We start from the raw sequence: 18,794 nt of genomic DNA, 5'->3' as shown, positions 1-18,794 counted from the left end.
TTTCTGGATCCCAGGGAGGATGGTTGAGAGAGTAGGGTCTCCAGAGTCACACTGACCTGCAGTTGACTCCCAGCTGGGCCTGTGTGGAACATAAGCATGTTCTTTCATGTTTCTGCCTCAGTGTCCTCATCTGTGAAGTGGGAACTATTATAATGCCTACCTCAGTGGGGCGTTTTGAGGATTACGCGTACGGTATGGTTGATGTGCCAGACAAAGAGCCTGGTGCATATGAAGGGCTCAACTCCTATGAACTCCTATTAGCAGCAGCATCATCGTCTTTCTAGGCCAGAGGGATGGCAACCGAGCCACACAGACTGTGCTTTTACAACCACGTGGAAGCCTCCCCTCCAGGTGAGGGTGCCCCGGTGCACCCGAGATGGTCAGCCCGGGAGACCTCCATCGCTGAGTCATGAGGCTGGAAGAACAAACAGAGTCACAATCCTTAGTTCTTTTCTTGGCTCTTCTCAGCAGGAGGGACCAAGGGACAGGCCACCTCCTGAAGACAAGGCAGCACCTTCTGTTTGGCCCCCCTAATTCACCCTGGCCAGGGGACATCGGACCCAGCCTGTGTGGGTGCAGCCCATTTTAGAAGCCATGAAACTCTGCCTGGCTTGGCACCAATAACCACAGTGTATCAATCTATATTTGGGGTTCCTTATCCTTTGTTCTCCCCCCAACTTGATCACTGTTCAGAGCATCTGGAATGGAGCCATCGAAAGGGTCTTGGGCTCCTCTGCCTTTGAAAACAGAACCGAAGTGGGGTGTGGGGAGTCGTCTGCGGGGGCAGTGGGTGTAGCATATGGAAGCATTTCTATTCCGAACGACTCAGCAGTTCTCCGTAGCATCCGACTGAAACACCTCCACGCGCACGCTGGAGGCCTCGGCAAATGGAAAATTACAAGCGGAATGGACCTGCCGGGGAGTTTTCACTGTGTGTTTTTTATTATTATTATTATTATTTTTTTTTCATTTGCTCACAAATTTCATTTGCTGCAGTGAAGAATTTTGGTAGCAACAAAAGGAAACATCATCCTGCCTCTTATGAAGAAGCTGATAAATATTCATTTGCCAAGCAGCGCGATAGGCTATGAATTATACATGAACATGTGTGCAGGCGGGCCCGCTGTCCGCCTGCATGTGTAAAACAGCGAAGACCTGAGGGTTTAAGAAGACACGTTTGACAGTGAGAAAAGGTCAATATTGTCATCAGACGCCAGACGGCAGCAGAGGGAATTCATTGTCAGGGTATCAAATGGGTCTGGGTGAGGTCCCCTGTGTGCCTAACAAGTGGTGTCTACACATTGGTTTTTCATGCCAAGACTGTTTCCCAGTAACATGCTCTCATTTGGTGGGAACCCCCTGGATAGTTTGTGTTCCCAAAACAAATAAAGGAGTACATGCCTTTACCACGTGTGCACAAACTTTCATTGCAGTGATGTGGAAAGGTTACGGACCCTTGACCTGAAACTGTTCTCGAGAGAAGAAGCCTTCCTACTCCGGGAATTATGCCCATTCCCCAGCAAAGGTGACTGAGCCAATCACCAGCCAGCCATGTAGAGGGTTTGAACTCAGGCCCTTGGATTCCTCACACAGGGCTTTTTACTTTTCATTGTGGTGAAACATACAGAACATAAAACTTACCGTCTTAAAGCATCTTTAAGTTTAGGGGTCGATGGCTTTAAGGACATTGTTGTGCAACCATCAGCATCCTCCATCTTCAGAATTTCCTCATCTTGCAAAACTGAAGCTCTGTACCCATTAAACACTAACTCCCCAACCCTACCTTCTGCCTCTGTGAGTTTTAACTACTCCGGGAACCTCGTGTAAGGAACCATACAGTGTTTGTCTTCTTGTTACTGGCTAATTTCACCTAGCATAGTGTTCTCAAGGTTTATCCAGGTTGTAATGTGCATAATGTGCATCAGAACTTCTTTTTTTTTGTTAGTGAGAGAGAAAGAGGGAGGAAGGGAGAGAGATGAGAAGCATCAACTCATAGTTGTGCCACTGTAGTTGTTCATATGTGCCTTGTTGGAGGGGGGGGGTCTCAAGCTGAGCTAGTAACCCCTTGCTCAAGCCAGAAACCTTGGGCTTCCAGCCAGTGACCTTGGGCTTCCAGCCAGTGACATTTGGCCTCAAGCCAGCGACCATGGGATCATGTCTATAATTCTATGCTCAAGCTGGTGACCTCAAGGGTTTTGAAGTTGGGACCTCAGCATCTCAGGTTGACGCTCTATCTACTGTACTACTACTGGTCAGGCAGAACTTTTTTCCTTTTAAAGGTTGATAATATTCCATTGTATGTTTATCTCACATGTTGATTACCCCTCCCTCTGCCAGTGGACATTTGGGTTGCTTCCACCTTTTGGTTATTGTGAATAACACTGCTATGCACATGGGTGTACAGATATCTGCTGGAGTTCCTGCTTGAATTCTTTTGGGTAGATGCCCAGAAGCAGAATTTATGGATCATATGGTAATTCTATATTTAATTTTTTAATTTATTGATTTAGAGAGAGGAAGGGAGAGAATGAGAGAGAGAAACATTGATTTGCTGTTCTATTTATTCATACTGCCACTGGTTGATTCTTGTATGTGCCCTGAGCAGGGATCGAACCTACAACCTTCACATATTTGGACAACACTGTATCCAGCTAAGCAACCTGGTCAGGACCTCTCTATTTAATTTTTTGAGGAAACTCCAGGCTGTTTCCCCCCCCCCCCATAATTGCGGCACCATTTTACATTCCCACTGGCAACGTACAAGGGTTCCAATTTCTTCACATCCTCAGCAAAACTTATTTCCTATTTTTTATAGTAGCCATCCTAATGGATGTGAGGTGGTACCTTATTGTGTTTTCAACTTTCATTTCCCTGATGATCAGTGATATTGAGCACTTTTTTTATGCTCACACAAGACTTGAGTCGAAGCTGAGGACAAGCAGTGTCCAGTGAAGTTCTCTACAGAATGTGCCATCCATGATGTTAATTTGAAATTATTATTGATTTCATCCAACTTTAGCCCAGTGCCCACTTTGCGCCAGATACAGGGGTGAACAGAGCACATTCTCACTGGCGGAGAAGTACGAAAACAAGCAATTTCCACACAGAGAGATGGCTTTGGGATGCCCCAGGGAATGCCTCTGAATTTCAGTAGGTGCAAGGGTGGGCACCAGGGAGACATCTCAGAGCAGGTAACGATTGAGTTGAGCCTCGCAGGATAATTTAGAGGAATCAGGTAAGTAGCGCCCACATTGGGTACAGCTTATGCAAAGACCTGGATCTGTGGCATTGCATGGCTAGCTTAGCATACCTTAAGCATAAAGGATGCCAGATGTCATGAAAAGGGGCTGAAGATGTTGGCAGGGGCCAGACCACGAGTCATGGTTAGCAGGGCCAGAGAGCATGGGCATTATTAGCTGTGCAATGATGGTTCACCGAAAGCCTTTCAACAGAGTGTGGCATAGACAATCTTATCTTTATTACTTGAACTGGCTTCAGCAAAATTATGAAGGCATTCAACTTCACTCTGCACATTCCATGATTCTCTCTAGGGATCAGTGTCCTTATGCTGACCTCCATGGAAGTCTCGTCTCTTCTAGATACCAAGGCATATGCTCAGGTCTGCATAGGGACCTTGTATTCCCTTCTGACAATCTTGGGTCTCTTTCCTCTTTCCTGGGTTTTTCCATCTTGTTAAAATTATACCATAAACTACACTGAAGTCCACCCCGAGTCACAGAATGGTGGGCTTTCAGGCAGGTCAGTGGAGGAGTTCTTTCAGCTCACCTTGGCTATGTCTCAGCTTCTGGTCCCTCAACTTCTCTGCTCCCGAGTCAGGAGTTGCCAAGTCTCTCTGATCAATGGGACAAAACGCTTGTATCCTCCTGTGAGAGTGCCTATAGGATGATGGATTTTAGCCAACAAAATCTCTGTCCCTGAGGACTTGATCTGAAGAACACAATTTAGGAATGTTAATCTGTCTTCTCAAAGGCAGCCACTCTTACTTCATCTCAATCCCTGCTGGACACTCAGTTTCCTCCAAATTTGTCTCAGAGTCTTTTTCTTCTGGAAAGAGGCCCTTAAGAGCCCATGGCTGGGAGGGGGAGCTGTCCACTCAGGGTGCTGAACCACTATTCATGCGCACCTATGGTCTTAGCCCTCTGAAATTTATTTATCCATCGTTTTCCTGCTCACCTTGCTGTTCCCATTTCAAGTCTACTGTCTTAATAATTTTGTGTTTTTAATTCAGTGTTAACCAGACAATTATATGTGTGTATACGTGTGTGTGTGTTTCATATAGTTTTTGCTTTGTGCCAGGATTCTAGTTACAGTCCTGAGCAGATAGTGTTAAGTAACAGAGATGTAGTCCCCATCCCTTATGGGATGAACTGATCAGTGTGTGAGAGATCCACTGGTTAAAAGCCTGTGGTTTAGATTCAGACAGGCGTGGGTTCAAATCCTGGCTTCTCACATCTCTCTTCCCAGTTATTCATACCCACAGATAAGCATATAATTGGGCACAACAAAGCAACTGGCACATAGTAGGTGCCTAACAGATGGCAGGTGTTGGGCCATAGCATTTCATGGACAAGGTACGACGCTGACAGCAGCCAAATAGTTCCCTGGGTGAACATTCAATTCCATGAACAGGGCTTCTTCACTTCACATCATTGCTGAGGAGTGAGGGGGAAGCACTTCTCAGCCATGGCTCCTCATTATTCCTGGAGTCTCTCACTGCCAGTTTTACAAGTTCAGCTCCTGGAGAGATGTCAGCCCACATGCTTTTTGGGTGCCTCCTGTTGGACATTGGTGAGAAAGCTCTTTGCAGAATTCTAGGACACAAAGGGACTCTTTATTTCTCTGCAAGTGGAGGCATGCGTTGGGTTTCTCCTAGGTACTCTCCAGAACTCATAATTTGAGCCTAGAATGGTGGAGGGGAAGGGTATGCCATCCCTGCACAGTGTCAAAGAAGGGCTTATAACCTCAGAACCTCCACCAGCTGCTTGAATTTGGTAAACTTAGCATGTTCCAGGCATGATATAATAAGCACTCTATATACATTATGGTAGCTGCTTGGAAATCTTTGTCAAGTTCAATGTCTAAGCCCAGAGAGGGTTTCTATTGACTGTTTTTTTTTTTTGTTTCCTTGAGTATAGGTCATACTTTCAAAAAATTTTTTTTGCATGGCTTGAAATTTTTAGTTTAAAATTGGACATTTTAGATAATATGTGATCACATCTCTAGATTCTGGCCTTTCCCCAACTATTTAGTAACTAACTTATCTGGACTAGATTTATGGAGTCTGTTTCCCCTATGGTACGAGACTGCTGATATCTCTGCTCAGGTTTTAATTCTCTTTTTTATTATTAACTGTGGGCTTTCGAGGGTTGGCCTGCACCAGCCTAGCCTAGTGTTCAGTAGAGGTTGTGATCAGATTCCTTGAATCTGTGAAGCATTCACTGAATTCTTGTTACCATGTGTGCGCTGGGAAATGTGATCAATGCTCAGGCGTTTACAATTGTGTCTCAGCTTTTACTTCTTGTTTGGCCCATGGCTTTATGTTTAAATAGGGGAATGTAGATAGCTAGGGTTGTCTCTGTCTCTCCTGATCATGTGCATGGCTTTGATCACATGTGCAGCCTTTTAGTGGCCAGGAATAAGTGGGAGCTTCTCAAGGTACACTACGGCTGTCCCATCCCCTGTATCTCCTTGTTGAATTTCTACTGGTCAATGTCCGTTGCTTGCCCCAACCAGGATAACAATCTCAGGCCAGCTGTGTCATGGACTTTCATTTGTTTGCTGCCAAGATCACTAGTGTTTCTGACAGTAAACCTGGGTGTGGGCTTTCCTGTGTTTAACCCCATATAGGCAGCCCTCCTGCTAGATCTCCAGCTTGCCTCACCCTGGCAGGATTACTGCAGCGACAGAGCCTGGTGGGGGTTGGAAGAGCCCTAGTCAAGATTGTCACAAGCCCCACCCTTCTTACCTGAGGTTCAACAGGTTTTTCTTGAACGAATGCTTCTTAATTTGTTGTATCCCCTGGCTCAATTTCCAGAGGATTGAACTTGTGTTTTGAACATAGTATTCATTTTTATCATTGTCTTCCTGGGGAGAGGATTTGTCGAGCTTCTTGCTCTATCCTATGTGCCACTTTTGTGACCTCATGAGGTCCCCACTGCACCCTTGTGGGATAGGCATGATTAATTAGCCCACGTCCTAGAATATGAGGAACAGAGAGGTGGGGGGGGCTCCCTCAGGGTCCCACCATCTAGTGACCAGTGGGGCTGGGCTGTGCTCCACTCTCAGAGGACAGAGGAAAAGCCCCAAACGCGGGCTTTTGTCCCTCCATCACTTCTTGCATGTGTCCTTTGACAAATGATCTCACTGCCCCAGATGTCTGTTTCTTTCTCTGTAAAATGGGCATAAAATAATACTCATTGCAGAGGTTTGAAAATAAAGTGAGTTATGTGTAAAAGCACTTAGAGCAGTGGTCAGACTCCAGATCACAGAGAAACTGTTTTCATTGGAGCAGAATGGCCAGCGTTTTCCTCAGTATTCCCTGTTAAGAGGAATAAACTTCAATTCTCTGGACAGTTCCGAGGGCAGCGCTTCACAGACCTTCAGGACAAGGAGGAAATCGCTTATAGGAAACCTGGAGTATTGCCCTGGATTCCGGCAACCGGCTGTTGGCTAATGATTACATTAATGTGCGACCCAAATGAAATCATTGATATTTCACCCAACAAGTGTCAATTTCTAAGAGTAATATTAATGATGATAATCATAGTAATTAAGTCCAAAGTCGCTTACAAAGTCATTTCCACGGGTTCTCAATTATTCATCCCAAAGCTGGTGCAGTTTGCACAGGGGATCTTGTCACCGTTTTGCAGGTGAGGAAAACGAGGGTCAGAAGCCTATAGGTCGATACCTATAGCCACTCACTTGCTACACCATTTGGACTTTAACTTTCTCCTCTGTACAATGAGGTCAACAGGACAGAATATCTTTGTTAGACTTAATATTCTTGGCTGCACAGATAGTTCAAGGGCTATAAGAAACAAGGAGATGGAGGAGAATCCTTCGATGCTGTGGGGGTGTCCTGTGTGTGTGGCAGCATTTGGGGTGTACCTGGGAAATGGAAGCTTGGTCTGTGGTCTCCAGGACCTCTACCAGGTTTTGAGCATGACAGAGCTGGTGAGACTGGCTCTAGGGCATTAGGACTAGCTCATAATAGCTATTAGTGCTTCCTGTATGCCTGGTACTATGTCAAGTCTTCCACAAGCACAACCACAGGATGTTCTGAAATAGTGCTGTTATTCCCAGCCCCCACTCCTCCATCTTTCTGATGGAAGAGCCTACAGCTCAGAGTAAAATGCTTGTCCAAGGTCACATGGTTCATGAGTGCTAAAACCCCGGTGGATCTGACTCCAGATTCTTGCCTCCCCTTCCCCCCGCAACATCTCTGAGTATTGATTCTAAGGTAGACTTAGAAAAATTTCATTGACTGTAGGTTTCATTTATTTTTTATCCATTCTATTTTCAGCCCATTTTTATTTTGTTTTCCTCTTGCGCAGAGAGAAAAGATGTTGTACTTTGGAGATATTGGTTTTATGCATTCCATTGCCTATAGCTCCCTTGGAACATTTTTGGCTAAAATGTAATAAGTGAAATCACTAAATTTGGGGGGGGGCATTATGAAATGTTCTTGCAGGAGGTCAGAGGAGGGAACTTCCTTCCAGATTACAATCTTGGACTAGACTTTTAATAAGCTCTTTTTCTTTGGGGGGGGGGGGTGTCTTAGGAAGTTTTCTGTGATACCGATGACCCGTGGAATTGAAACTCATCTAGTAAATAACTCCTATCTCATACCTTTTGCTTCTTGAGTGTCACAATTGCTTTTCTGACAGTTTATTCTGAAAATTGACTCTGATTTTCAGTGGATGGAAGGTCCTTGAGGGACTGCAGGGGGGTGGAGTGGGAGGAGAAATGGCAGTCGCAAAGAAAGCAGGCGCCACCTGTATCTCTGTCAAGGTTGTTTCAGCCTGCAGGACTTTATGAAAAGAGGAAAATTCCATTAAATAGCTGGTGATTTGGCCACTGCTGCAGCCAAGACTCTCCGCCAGGGAATTTGTTTCTCTTGGATGCGTCTGCCTTTCTCCCTCCTCCCCCTTAACCCCATCGGATCTCTCTTGTTTGGTTATTCATTCAGTCAGTCAGTCATCATATTTACGAGCTCCTACTGTATGCACAGAACAGTACCAGGTGCAGTGGAGGAAGTAAGAGATGAATTAAACACAGGATCTCCCTCCATAATCTAGGCCAGGCACAGAGAGGGTTAATGGCTATGTCATTGATTCAGTCAATATTTTTTGGGGAGCAAGGCAGTCACTGGTGAATACAATGAAAGAAGGAAAGAATGTTGGGGTGACTGTCACAGTCGACTTTAGTGACACAGTGGGTGAATTTCCTAGTGGCTTAGAGTCCTTTGGAACAGCCCTGGTTATGTGAAGCGGTCAAGACAGATGCTACAATGTGGCCAGACAGGCCTCAGTTAAAATTGGCTTTGCTCATGTGTAACCTTGTAACACTGAAGAAATGCCTTATTTTGTGTGTGTGTGTGTGTGGGGGGGGGGTTAAATATGCACAACACAGAATTTACCATTTTAACCTTTTTTTTATTTGTATTTTTCTGAAGTTGGAAACGGGGAGGCAGTCAGACTCCCGCATGCGCCCGACCGGGATCCACCCGGCATGCCGACCAGGGGGTGATGCTCTGCCCATCTGGGGCTTTGCTCTGTTGCAACCAGAGCCATTCTAGCACCTGAAGCAGAGGCCACGGAGCCATCCTCAGCGCTTGGGCCATCTTTGCTCCAATGGAGCCTTGGCTGCGGGAGGGGAAGAGAGAGACAGAGAGGAAGGAGAAGGGGAGGGGTGGAGAAACAGATGGGCTCTTCTCCTGTGTGCCCTGGCCAGGAATCGAACCTGGGACTCCTGCACGCCAGGCTGATGCTCTACCACTGAGCAAACCGTCCAGGGCCATTTTAATCATTTTTAAGTGTGCCGATCACTGGTATTAAACACATTTACACAGTTGTGCAACCGTCACCATCATCGGCCTCCAGAATTCTTTCATCTTGCAAAACTGAAACTCTATCCCCAGTAAGCACTGAGTCCCTAGGCCCTGGTAACCACCATTCTCCTTTTTGTCTCTATGAATCTGACTGTTCTAGATACTTCATAGAAGTACAATCATGCCAGATTTGTCCTTTTGTGATTAGCTCACTTCACTTGGAATAGTGTCCTCAGGGTTCACCCATAATGTAGCATGTGTCAAAATTTCCTTCCCCTTTCAAGCTGATTAATATCTATTTTACGTTTACACCCCATTTTTCATCCATCTGTCAATGGCCACTTGGGTTGCTTCTACCTTTTGGAGTTCAAATATTTATCCAGCTCCCTTCTTTCACTTCTTTTGGGTATACATCCAGAAGAGGAATTGCTGGACCATATGGTCATTCTGTGTTTAATATTTTAGGAACCCCCATACTGTTTCCCATAGCAGACACATTCATCATTTAGTTTTGTATCTTTGGTTTTCTTTTCTATAAAAATGGGCATGGTAGTGCAACAACCCACCTAGGATTGCTTTGAGGATGAAATGAGATGGTGTCTGTGAAGGTCCCAGAAGAGTGGATGGCATATAGTAGGTGCTCAGTGTATGTTCATGACATACACTGGTATGTCATGCGAGGTAGGGCTCTGTTAGCCAAAACTCACAGACATGTGGGGTCATCCTCTCTCTCCCCGCCATCCAGGCAGCCTGACATCCCACTGGAGGAGTCTCCTGCCTTCTCTCTATCTTCTCCTCTAACCTTTCTCTTCTTCCCAGGCTGTGGAGGAGCTCCTGCAGACCCTGGACCTGGAGAAGAAGTCAGTGGCCGTGGGGCACAGCCAAGTGAGTAGAGCTCGTTTCTTATGCCATTTTGCCCATCACATCAGGAACCCAGATGGGACCCATGCATGACCTACCTCGAAGTCCGTCCACTACATCTGCCTGTCTACTTTTCAACAAAATGAAAATGGGGCTATTGATTTTCTGCCCTGCCTATCTTATAAGGCCATGAAGATACAATGTTATAACGTGGGAGGAAATAACATTGAGAAATGTCGTTCATTAGAGGTTGCACCCTGGAGACGTCAGTGTTCTGGAAGAGCTCCCGTGCTGGACCTCAGTCTGCCTTCTGGAGCCTCAGACAGAGCTGCCAGCAAACCCTCATCCTCGCTCAGAGCCTTGCAACTTTCACTTTGCAACCAGCTGTAACACAACTGTAGTCCTTGCCCAGGAGCAGCAATCAGGGAAAAGAAAGGGCTTGCGAAGAAGAAGGCGGCACGTCATGATCAGAGTTGAGAGAAATAGCTTATTCCAAGCTGGCATTGAGCCAAAAGCCCTCCCAAAAATGTTTAAATGTTTGGGGAATTTTACAGAGCTCTAATAGGCTCAGATTTAAAGTTTTCAAGAGGAAAATATGGTATTTAGGGCTTCCCAGACTATGTGACTATGGGACCCTCACTCCCACCATATTTTTTTGTGGAAGGCCCATTACTATAACCCAGATTTGGGAAGTGGGGTACAGAGATTGTAATTAGTTATTTACTAATTGATTAGTGTCAGTCAATAAACCTTTGTCCATCACCTTCCACCTCTAAGTGCTATTTGAGGTGCTGGGGAAGGGCCCTGGGTTCCAGAAGCTTACCGTGGTGGCATTATTTGTCCTTAGTGTTTCCTGGAACCCTGAGTAGCCTGACTCATCCCACCTCCGTCCTTGGAGAGCTTACAGTCATTTATACTGATCATCACCCTATCCACACATGAGCCTCCCCCATAGACCTCATGGTCCTGCTAATGTGCATATCTGAAGCTATTTGTCTGCTGTGAGCTCAGCCTGATTTGTCCTGCTGGGAGTTGGCAGCGACTCTGCAGACATTTCCAGTTGAGGGAATAACCCCACCAGTCACTGGGCTCCCACCAGGAGCCAGGTGTGAAGCCAGGTGACTTCACGTATTGTTTTTGTTTCTCCTCTGTCATCTTCTGTGAGGTCATTGTTCTGTCTCTTCTCTACAGGTGAGGAAGCTGTACCTCTGGGAAGTCAGCCCCTTTTCAAGGTCTAATAGTTAGGAGTAGAGATGAAGCTTCCGTGAAAACCTGGATTAGTCCAAACCCAGTCTTTTCAATATGCCGTGGGTTCTATTATTTATTAATGTAAATAGATCATGCCATCTTTACACACAGGTCTTTGTGGTGCTGAGTCAGAGGAATGAGTCCTCAGCTCTAAGAAAACCATCCTGCTAGGCCAGCTGTTCTCACAGTGTAGTCCTTAGGCCAGCAGCATCCGTTTTCCCTGGAAACATATACTCCTAGTTGCTACCCTAGACCTGGTGACTCCGAAACTCTGGGTGTGAGACCCAGCAGCGTGGGTTGTAACAAGCCCTCTAGGGGGTTCCAGGGCACACTCAAGTTTGAGAACCACTGGTCTAGATAACCACTCGTTTATTTCCTAAATGCCAAAACCAGTCCCTGTGAGCCCAGCAAGGAAGAAAGCAGAGGAAGCTGAGAAGTCACTATGCAGTTTCACAGTGGGGACGGCAAGGGGTCTATAAGCCATACATCCCAGTAATAAAACATTGTTACTTGTTAGTGATACTTGGTATTCACTAAGAAACATCAAGAGCAAATCAGGGTCAAAGTTTCCTTTGGAAGGCAGGCTAGGCAATAAACTGTGATCTTTAAGAGCAGATGCAACACTCACCCGTTGCGGGATTTGGCACTTCATAGATGGGAAGACTGTGGAGTGGACAGACAGCAGGCTGAGCGGGCCCACACCTAGGCTCACCGTGTCCTGATTGTGAAAATCCGGAGAGAGTGAGGTTGCCCCTCCGAGCCTCAGGTTCCTCGCCTGTAAAACGGAGCTGTTGCTTCCCACCTCCCATGCCAGCGATGGGAACCAGTACACGGTCAGCTTCCAGGGGTTGGCTGTCATTTTCTGTTGCATGTGTTTGTCACTGGGGTAACAGGCTTAATAAATAGGACAACACTGTAACGTTTAAAGGATAAAAATTACTTAGAAATTACTCAGATGAGAAGAGCTCATTCCTCAGCAGTCCCAGACACAGAAGCTGTCACCGAATCGGATGTTTCAGCCTTAGTCTCCAGCATTCTTAGAGGAGAAGCCGTTGGCATGGCAGGGGCTCCTATACATTCCCTAAAGATGAGGCCATCAGGATATGACACTCTGCTTGGGCCCAATAATTAGCTGGGCCCGTGAAAAGCAAATAATTTAGATTTTTCTTTGTGATCGTCAGCCCCTGGTGCCTCATCCAGGCCTATGCCAAGGGCCGTGACATGTATGAAAAAGGTGAGAGTCCACACACAGTGGCCTTCAGGTCAGCAATAGGCTTTTTGAAGGCAAATAAAAAATCAGAATAAGATTCTGCTGAGACGATGACTTATTCCTACTCTCTGTACGGTCGTTTCCAATTATCTTTTTAATGAAAGCTTCATACTTAATCAATAGCGGTTTGGGCAGAACCCGCCGCCTTTTGTAATATATGAACTAGTCTCGTGCTGTCATCGCTTTGATCATTGATTTTTTTTTTTTTATAGCAGCTTTTGGGACTCACTAGCTTGTGAAATTAATATAGTCATTATGGAGGCAATCTGATAGGTAATGAGTCAATCGTGTCTTTATTTCAATGAGGCTAATTGTCTCGGTGTCCCTGGATGATCTGAAGTGTTCGGTAAAGCAATGGAAGGTTGCAAAAAACAGAGCTAAGCCCTGACGGGTTGTGTTCATTTTCATTTTCCCACCGAGAGAGGGTTTTCTGTGGGAGTGGCAGAGTCGTCTCTATTGCAGAAAATATGTGCCGGGGAATGGAGGCAACATTGAGCTCCTTTGTTCCACCTGGACTGAAATTGCAATTCAACCCCAAATTGAGGGCGTGCGTATCGTCTTGAGTGAGGAAATGAAGCCTCATGTTGATGTCGAGAATGGGTGCAGATGAGCTCAGGTTTTGAGTTCCAGTTAATCACTGACTGTGTGAACTGGAATCAATTGCATGATCTTTCTGAGTCAATAGATTCCTCCTAGGTTTTTTTTTTTTTTTTTTTTTTTTTTTTTTTTTTCCTGAGTGTTAAGATGGTACATGGGAGACAGAGCTTTGAAAAATGCCGATGCCACGCAAATGTTAATTACATTCAGTGATAATTGTAGTGTTGTCTGGAGTCAGAGAGAGGGAAATCAATCCTGGTGTTGCCACTTGCTGGTGGAGGCTCATGGGGGACTGACTGGCCTTTTTAGCCTCAGTTTCTCCCTTCATAAAATGGGGGATGTTGTAATAATTGCCATATAGGATTATGCATGTAAAATGTTTTACGAGCCTATCAGTGGTTTGTTCAGATCCAGAACACAACCGAGGCTCCAGGATATGTTAACCATTAACTGATAATGTTGCCGATGACTTGAGAATATCACTGATTAAACTGGAGCTGTCCAGCCTCTGGCCGGTTAGCTCAGTCGGTTAGAGAGTCCTTCTGAAATGCCAAGGTTGTGGGTCCGATCCCCAGTCAGGGTACAGATAGGAAGTAACCAGTGAATGCACAACTAAGTGGAACAAGAAATGAATGCTTCATGCCCTCCTCCCTTCCTCTGTCCCTCTAAAATCAATTAAAAAAAAAAAAAAGGTGCAGCTATCAGTGCTTCCAGAGATATTGAACACCTTTGGGGTTCCCCGCCACATTGGCAAAGATGTGCAGAGGCTGTAATAAAAATAAGCACTAGGGCTCTGGAAAGTGACTCCTTCTCCCATCACTGGTGCAGAGCTCATCACTGCCTCTCTCCTTCGCCCGAGGAGGTGAGACCATCTTTAGCTCCCCGACCACCTGGGTTGGAGCAAGCCTGGCCCCAAAGCTTCAGGCTCTCACAGAAAATCCCTGTGTTCCCTGTAGTCAGTGTACTTGAAGGCGGCCCTGTGGGGTGCCAGGAGGCATTGATCACCTTGCTGCAGAGGCCCTTCATCCAGTATTGATGAGCCAAGGCCTGGAAATCTAGCTGCTTTCTGCTGGATACCTGAGTGCCTTCCGGGAGGGGCACCAGCCCAGCCTCCGTCCTCTCCTGATCCAGGGGGGCTGCCCTCACTTCCCTCCCATTCTCTGTCCCTTCTTAGAAGGCAGGACTGAGTATTTCTGCGGCACCACTTCTCTCAGGTAGTCAGAAGCATTTATTAAAAGTGCACATCCTCAGGCCTGACACCAGACCCACAGATTCACCCTGTCCTGGGGCGAGGCCTGGGAATCTGCATTCACCCCATTCTTTTGGTTATTGTGGTGCACGGCGATGTTCAGGCAGGTTTCTCTCAGCAGTGGCTCCTAGAAGAATGTGTGCTTGAATCCCACAGGGATGGCACTAAAATGCTGGTTCTGATCCAGTAGGTCTGGAGTGGGGCCCTAGATTCTGTAACTTTATCATGATCCTCGGCGGTAATGATGCCGCTGGAGTGTGGACCATGCTCTGCGTATTCAGGGGCTGGAGGAAGGGAAGGAGGTGCCATTGGGAGATGTGATTCTTTGATCACTTGACCCTCAGTCAGGGGCAGCTGCTAACAGATATTTCAGGTAGACGCAAGAGACGGGGGTCCAGCTGACCACCACTTCCTGTGTCAGGTAGTTGGGGTCAGTGGAGAAGTCACCTGCTGCTTTCCCTCCTTCCAGGTTTTCCTCAAGGCGGGCGTGGTCTCCAGGCTGGAGAAGCAGCGAGAGAAGCTGGTGTCTCATAGCCTTGTCTTGTTCCAGGCGGCCTGCAAGGGCTTCCTGTCACGCCAGGAATTCAGGAAGCTGAAGGTATGGATGGAGGCATGGCGCCTTGTGAACTGGCAGAAGCCCAGGGTCCTGGGAAAACACCCTCCGTGCTGGTCCATGCTGATCTGGGGGCTGTAACCCCTATTCCCCACATCTGCTCTCCTGCACGAACCCCTATGGGATATTATTAACATGCAGATTTTGATCCACTGGGTCTGGGGTGCACACAGGGGTCTGCATGTCTCCCACGATGGTGTCAATGCCACCCGTCCACAAACACACCCTGCGTGCTGAAACGTTGAGTAATCTTTTGCAAGATGTTATGGTTGTTGCTAGGAATTGACATCAAATCTCCAACGACGCCAGCCTTGATCTACATAACCATGAGGCCAACCAAGCCTTTGTGGGTCTGTTAATGGTTTCAGCCTGTCCTATCTTTCATAGGTGAGCAGATAGGGCATGGGCAGGACACAGCCACTGAGCCACCATCTCCAGAGATCTCTTAAGGACTGAATTTTCTCTCTGAAGTCTGCACAATGGAGAGAAGGCAGCTTGGTTCCAGAGACAAACAAGAACTATGTTTTAATCCCACTTCCACCACTTAGTCACTGCGTAAAGGTGAAATGAGATTATGTGCACATGGTACAGTACGTGGCCCATAGTAACTGCTCAATAAACACTAGCTGCTATTAATTTACTATTGTTACCATTAATTACTCCTGCTAGCACAGAGTCTTATTACTTGTGCTTAAGTGAATTTGCAAATTCAAATATATGCAGATGGTGGAAGAGTAAAGAGACAAGAATATAGATAATTAAAACACTGTGGGCAATCTCACTGGCCCACTGCACTCAAGTAGCTTATGCCTTGGGATGATTTGGAATAGGGGTTAATTAAGAGCCTGGGGTCTATCTGCTGCCAGACAGTAGGGGTTCAAGTCCTGACTCTGCCACTGAGAAGCTGTGCAACACCGGGCACGGGACTTGAACCTCTTGGTGCCTCAGTTTCCCTGTGTGTAAAATGGATGATAATAACACCTACCTTCATGGGGCTGTCATGTAAGGTGCTCAGGGTAGTACCCTGCACATAGGAAGGGCCAGAGCAACTGGCCAGGCATTGGCTATCGGGACGGTGATGAGAGGGAAAGGATTCCCTGGCTTGTCCGTCAACACGGTTCCCTCCTATGATGAGAATGAATCAGGTCAGTGGCCTCCTCAGACCGGCAACATTCCCATCAACTGAGGATTTGTTAGCGACAAAGATTCTTGGCCCTGCCCCGGATCTACCAGGATCAGATCCTTTGGGGCAGAACCCAGCCACCTGTATTTTGACAAACCCCACAGGAGATTCTGATGAGCGCTCAGGTTTGAGAAGCACGAACTTTGTGTTAAATGCACTTAAAACAATCTCTATCCCCTAATTATCAACGAACAACAGAGTCATGGCCATAGTTTCTAGTGGGCAATATCAGGGATTTTCAAGGGTCATTTTTGCCTTGCATGGTGACTTTTATATCTAATCTGATTAATGATGGGACCCACTGGACACTGGTTTCTACTCCTCATCCTATTGTAATTATTAGGTCGTGCAAGACGAAACGGCAGCATAATGCCCAACTCTGAGAGCCTGAGCCCATGGAAGGAAGCGTTTTGTATTTTTAAGGATCTAATCCCTTCCACTAGGACATGAACCTGTCTCCTCCATCCCCTGCACCACCCGCCTCCTCACTCTTCTTCACTGTCACCAGGTTGGAAAGGACCCCTCAATTTTCCAGTCTCCTTTCCCTGCAGCTCCATCGACTGGCCTCACGGTGCATCCAGAAGAATGTGGCTGTGTTCCTGGCGGTCAAGGACTGGCCGTGGTGGCAGCTCCTCGGTTCCCTCCGGCCCCTGCTGAGTGCCACCATCGGGGACGAGCAGCTTCACGCCAAGGAGGTGGGTCCACGTGGGCAGGGCACCGGGTAGCCACGCCCTCCCCGCACCCCATCGGCAGCCCTGACTGCCTCCTTCCAGATGGCCCTCTGCTGCTGTGGGCACAGACCCCGTCCTTCCCGTGCCCGCTCCTCTGGGCGCCTGCGTGCTGGTTAGGTGCCTCATTCCTGGCCAGGGCTGCGTGGACACTCACCATATTCCCCAGGGAGGCCCACTGGTGGAACCTCCGAGGGCTTTATCTTCCCACCTCTCAGAAAACACTTCCCTTATTGTTCGGTCTACCCGTTAGCACCCACCTTGGCTGCATAAGCATTTGGATTGATTCCTGGTTTATCCTTCCTGTTCTTTCTCTTTGCAAAAATTAGCAAACACACACACACACACACACACACACACACACACACTTTTTTTTCTTTCTTACACTGAGAGTAGAATTACTTCATATATGCTCCTACAACTTGAGTTTTTCACTTAAAAATTTTTGAAAATCATTCCATGTCTTTTTTTTTTTTTTTAATAGAGAGCTTCCTCATTCTCCTTTCATGGCACATAGAGCTTCTTTGTGTGTCTGTCCCACAGTTCATTTTGCTCGCCTGGTGCGGTGGTTACACTTGCTCCTCGTGTTGGACCAGTGGGCACAGTGCCGAGCCACCAGCAGAGACATGATGTTTGGGAGAGGAGGAGCTGAGCCCAGTGCTCACCGTTGCCGTCGGGCACGCTCAGTGTTGGGCTAAAGTGGGCTCAGTCCAGGGATTTGCATTCAGCCCCTGGACTGGGTTGGGGTGGAGCAGACTTGAATGAGCAGAGGCACTGATATTCAGAAACAGTATAAGGAAGGAAGGAAGGAAGAAAGGGAGGGAGGGAGGAAGGGAGGGAGGGAAGGAGGGAGGGAGGAAGGGAGGAAGGGAGGGAGGGAGGGAGGGAAGAAGGGAGGGAGGGAGGGAAGAAGGGAGGGAGGGAGGGAGGGAGAGAAGAAGGGTGGGAAGCAGGGAGGAAGGAAGGAAGAAAGGAAAGAAGGAAGGAAGGGAGGAAGGGAGGGAGGGAAGGAGGGAGGAAGGGAGGAAGGGAGGGAGGGAGGGAGAGAAGAAGGGTGGGAAGCAGGGAGGAAGGAAGGAAGAAAGGAAGGAAGGAAGGAAGGAAGGAAGGAAGGAAGGAAGAAAGGAAGGAAGGAAGGAAGGAAGGAAGGAAGGAAGGAAGGAAGGAAGGAAGGAAGGAAGGAAAGGGTACAAGGGTTGGGGGGAGTGAGACAGACAGACAGAGAGACAGAAACAGAGAGGACAGAAAGGAAGGAAAGAAGGAAGGAAGAGAAAGAAAGAAAAGAATAAAGAAAGAATAGGAAAGGAAGAAGAGAGGGAAGGAGAGAGAGCAAGAGAAAAGAAAGAAAGGAAGAAAAGAAGGAAGAAGAGGAAAGAATGACAAAGAAAGAGAAAGAGAAAGAAAAGGAAGAGTCCCTTGTGGGAAAGTGGCATTGGGCCGATAGGCTGGCTGAATCACCCACTCCGTTCCCAGTCACTCTTAACGCTCCTAGAACCTACACCTGGTTCAGAATGCTTCTGTCACCCTGTTTATTTTTGTAGGAGGAGCTTACAGCGCTGAGACAGAAGCTACAGAAATCGGAGAATTCTCGGAATGAACTCCGGCAAAACACAGACCTGCTAGAGAGCAAGGTACCCCGTCCCTCCTGTGTGGGGCCCCTGGGCAGGGCATGGTCTGCTGGCGGGTTGATGTGTCTGACGCTGCATTAAGTGCTTTACGAACCTCCTCAGAATGACTGTGTGAGGTGCATGCTGTTGTTGTCCCCATTTTAGAGATGAGGAAACTGAGGACCAGGGGTATTATCTTCCCAAGTATACAACCAGCAAGTGTAGACCTGAGATTTAAACCCATGTCATCTGGCTCCAAAGGGAAGAGGTTCTTCAGTACAAAAGCACAAATCACAGGGACAAAATTTGACTAGTTTAAAGTAAGAAATAAACTTCTGTTTATCAAAGTAAAAAATGACACACTGTGT

At 47.1% G+C, this 18,794-nt stretch overlaps 1 protein-coding gene across 1 annotated transcript in view; it reads left to right on the top strand.

The window, feature by feature from the left end:
* MYO18B (myosin XVIIIB) overlaps positions 1 to 18,794 on the top strand; it is a 232,770-nt gene that overhangs the window by 86,241 nt on the left and 127,735 nt on the right. Inside the window, exons 22-25 of the mRNA XM_066370610.1 lie at positions 9,890 to 9,955; positions 14,765 to 14,893; positions 16,643 to 16,786; positions 18,361 to 18,450. Of these exons, the coding sequence (XP_066226707.1) occupies positions 9,890 to 9,955; positions 14,765 to 14,893; positions 16,643 to 16,786; positions 18,361 to 18,450 (429 nt within the window). The remainder of the gene's footprint in view (positions 1 to 9,889; positions 9,956 to 14,764; positions 14,894 to 16,642; positions 16,787 to 18,360; positions 18,451 to 18,794) is intronic.

This window comes from Saccopteryx leptura, chromosome 2, assembly GCF_036850995.1.
Source record: "Saccopteryx leptura isolate mSacLep1 chromosome 2, mSacLep1_pri_phased_curated, whole genome shotgun sequence".
NCBI classification, from domain to species: Eukaryota; Metazoa; Chordata; class Mammalia; order Chiroptera; family Emballonuridae; genus Saccopteryx; species Saccopteryx leptura.
Note: the sequence above shows the minus strand (reverse complement) of the source record. Positions and strands in the feature narration are given on the sequence as shown.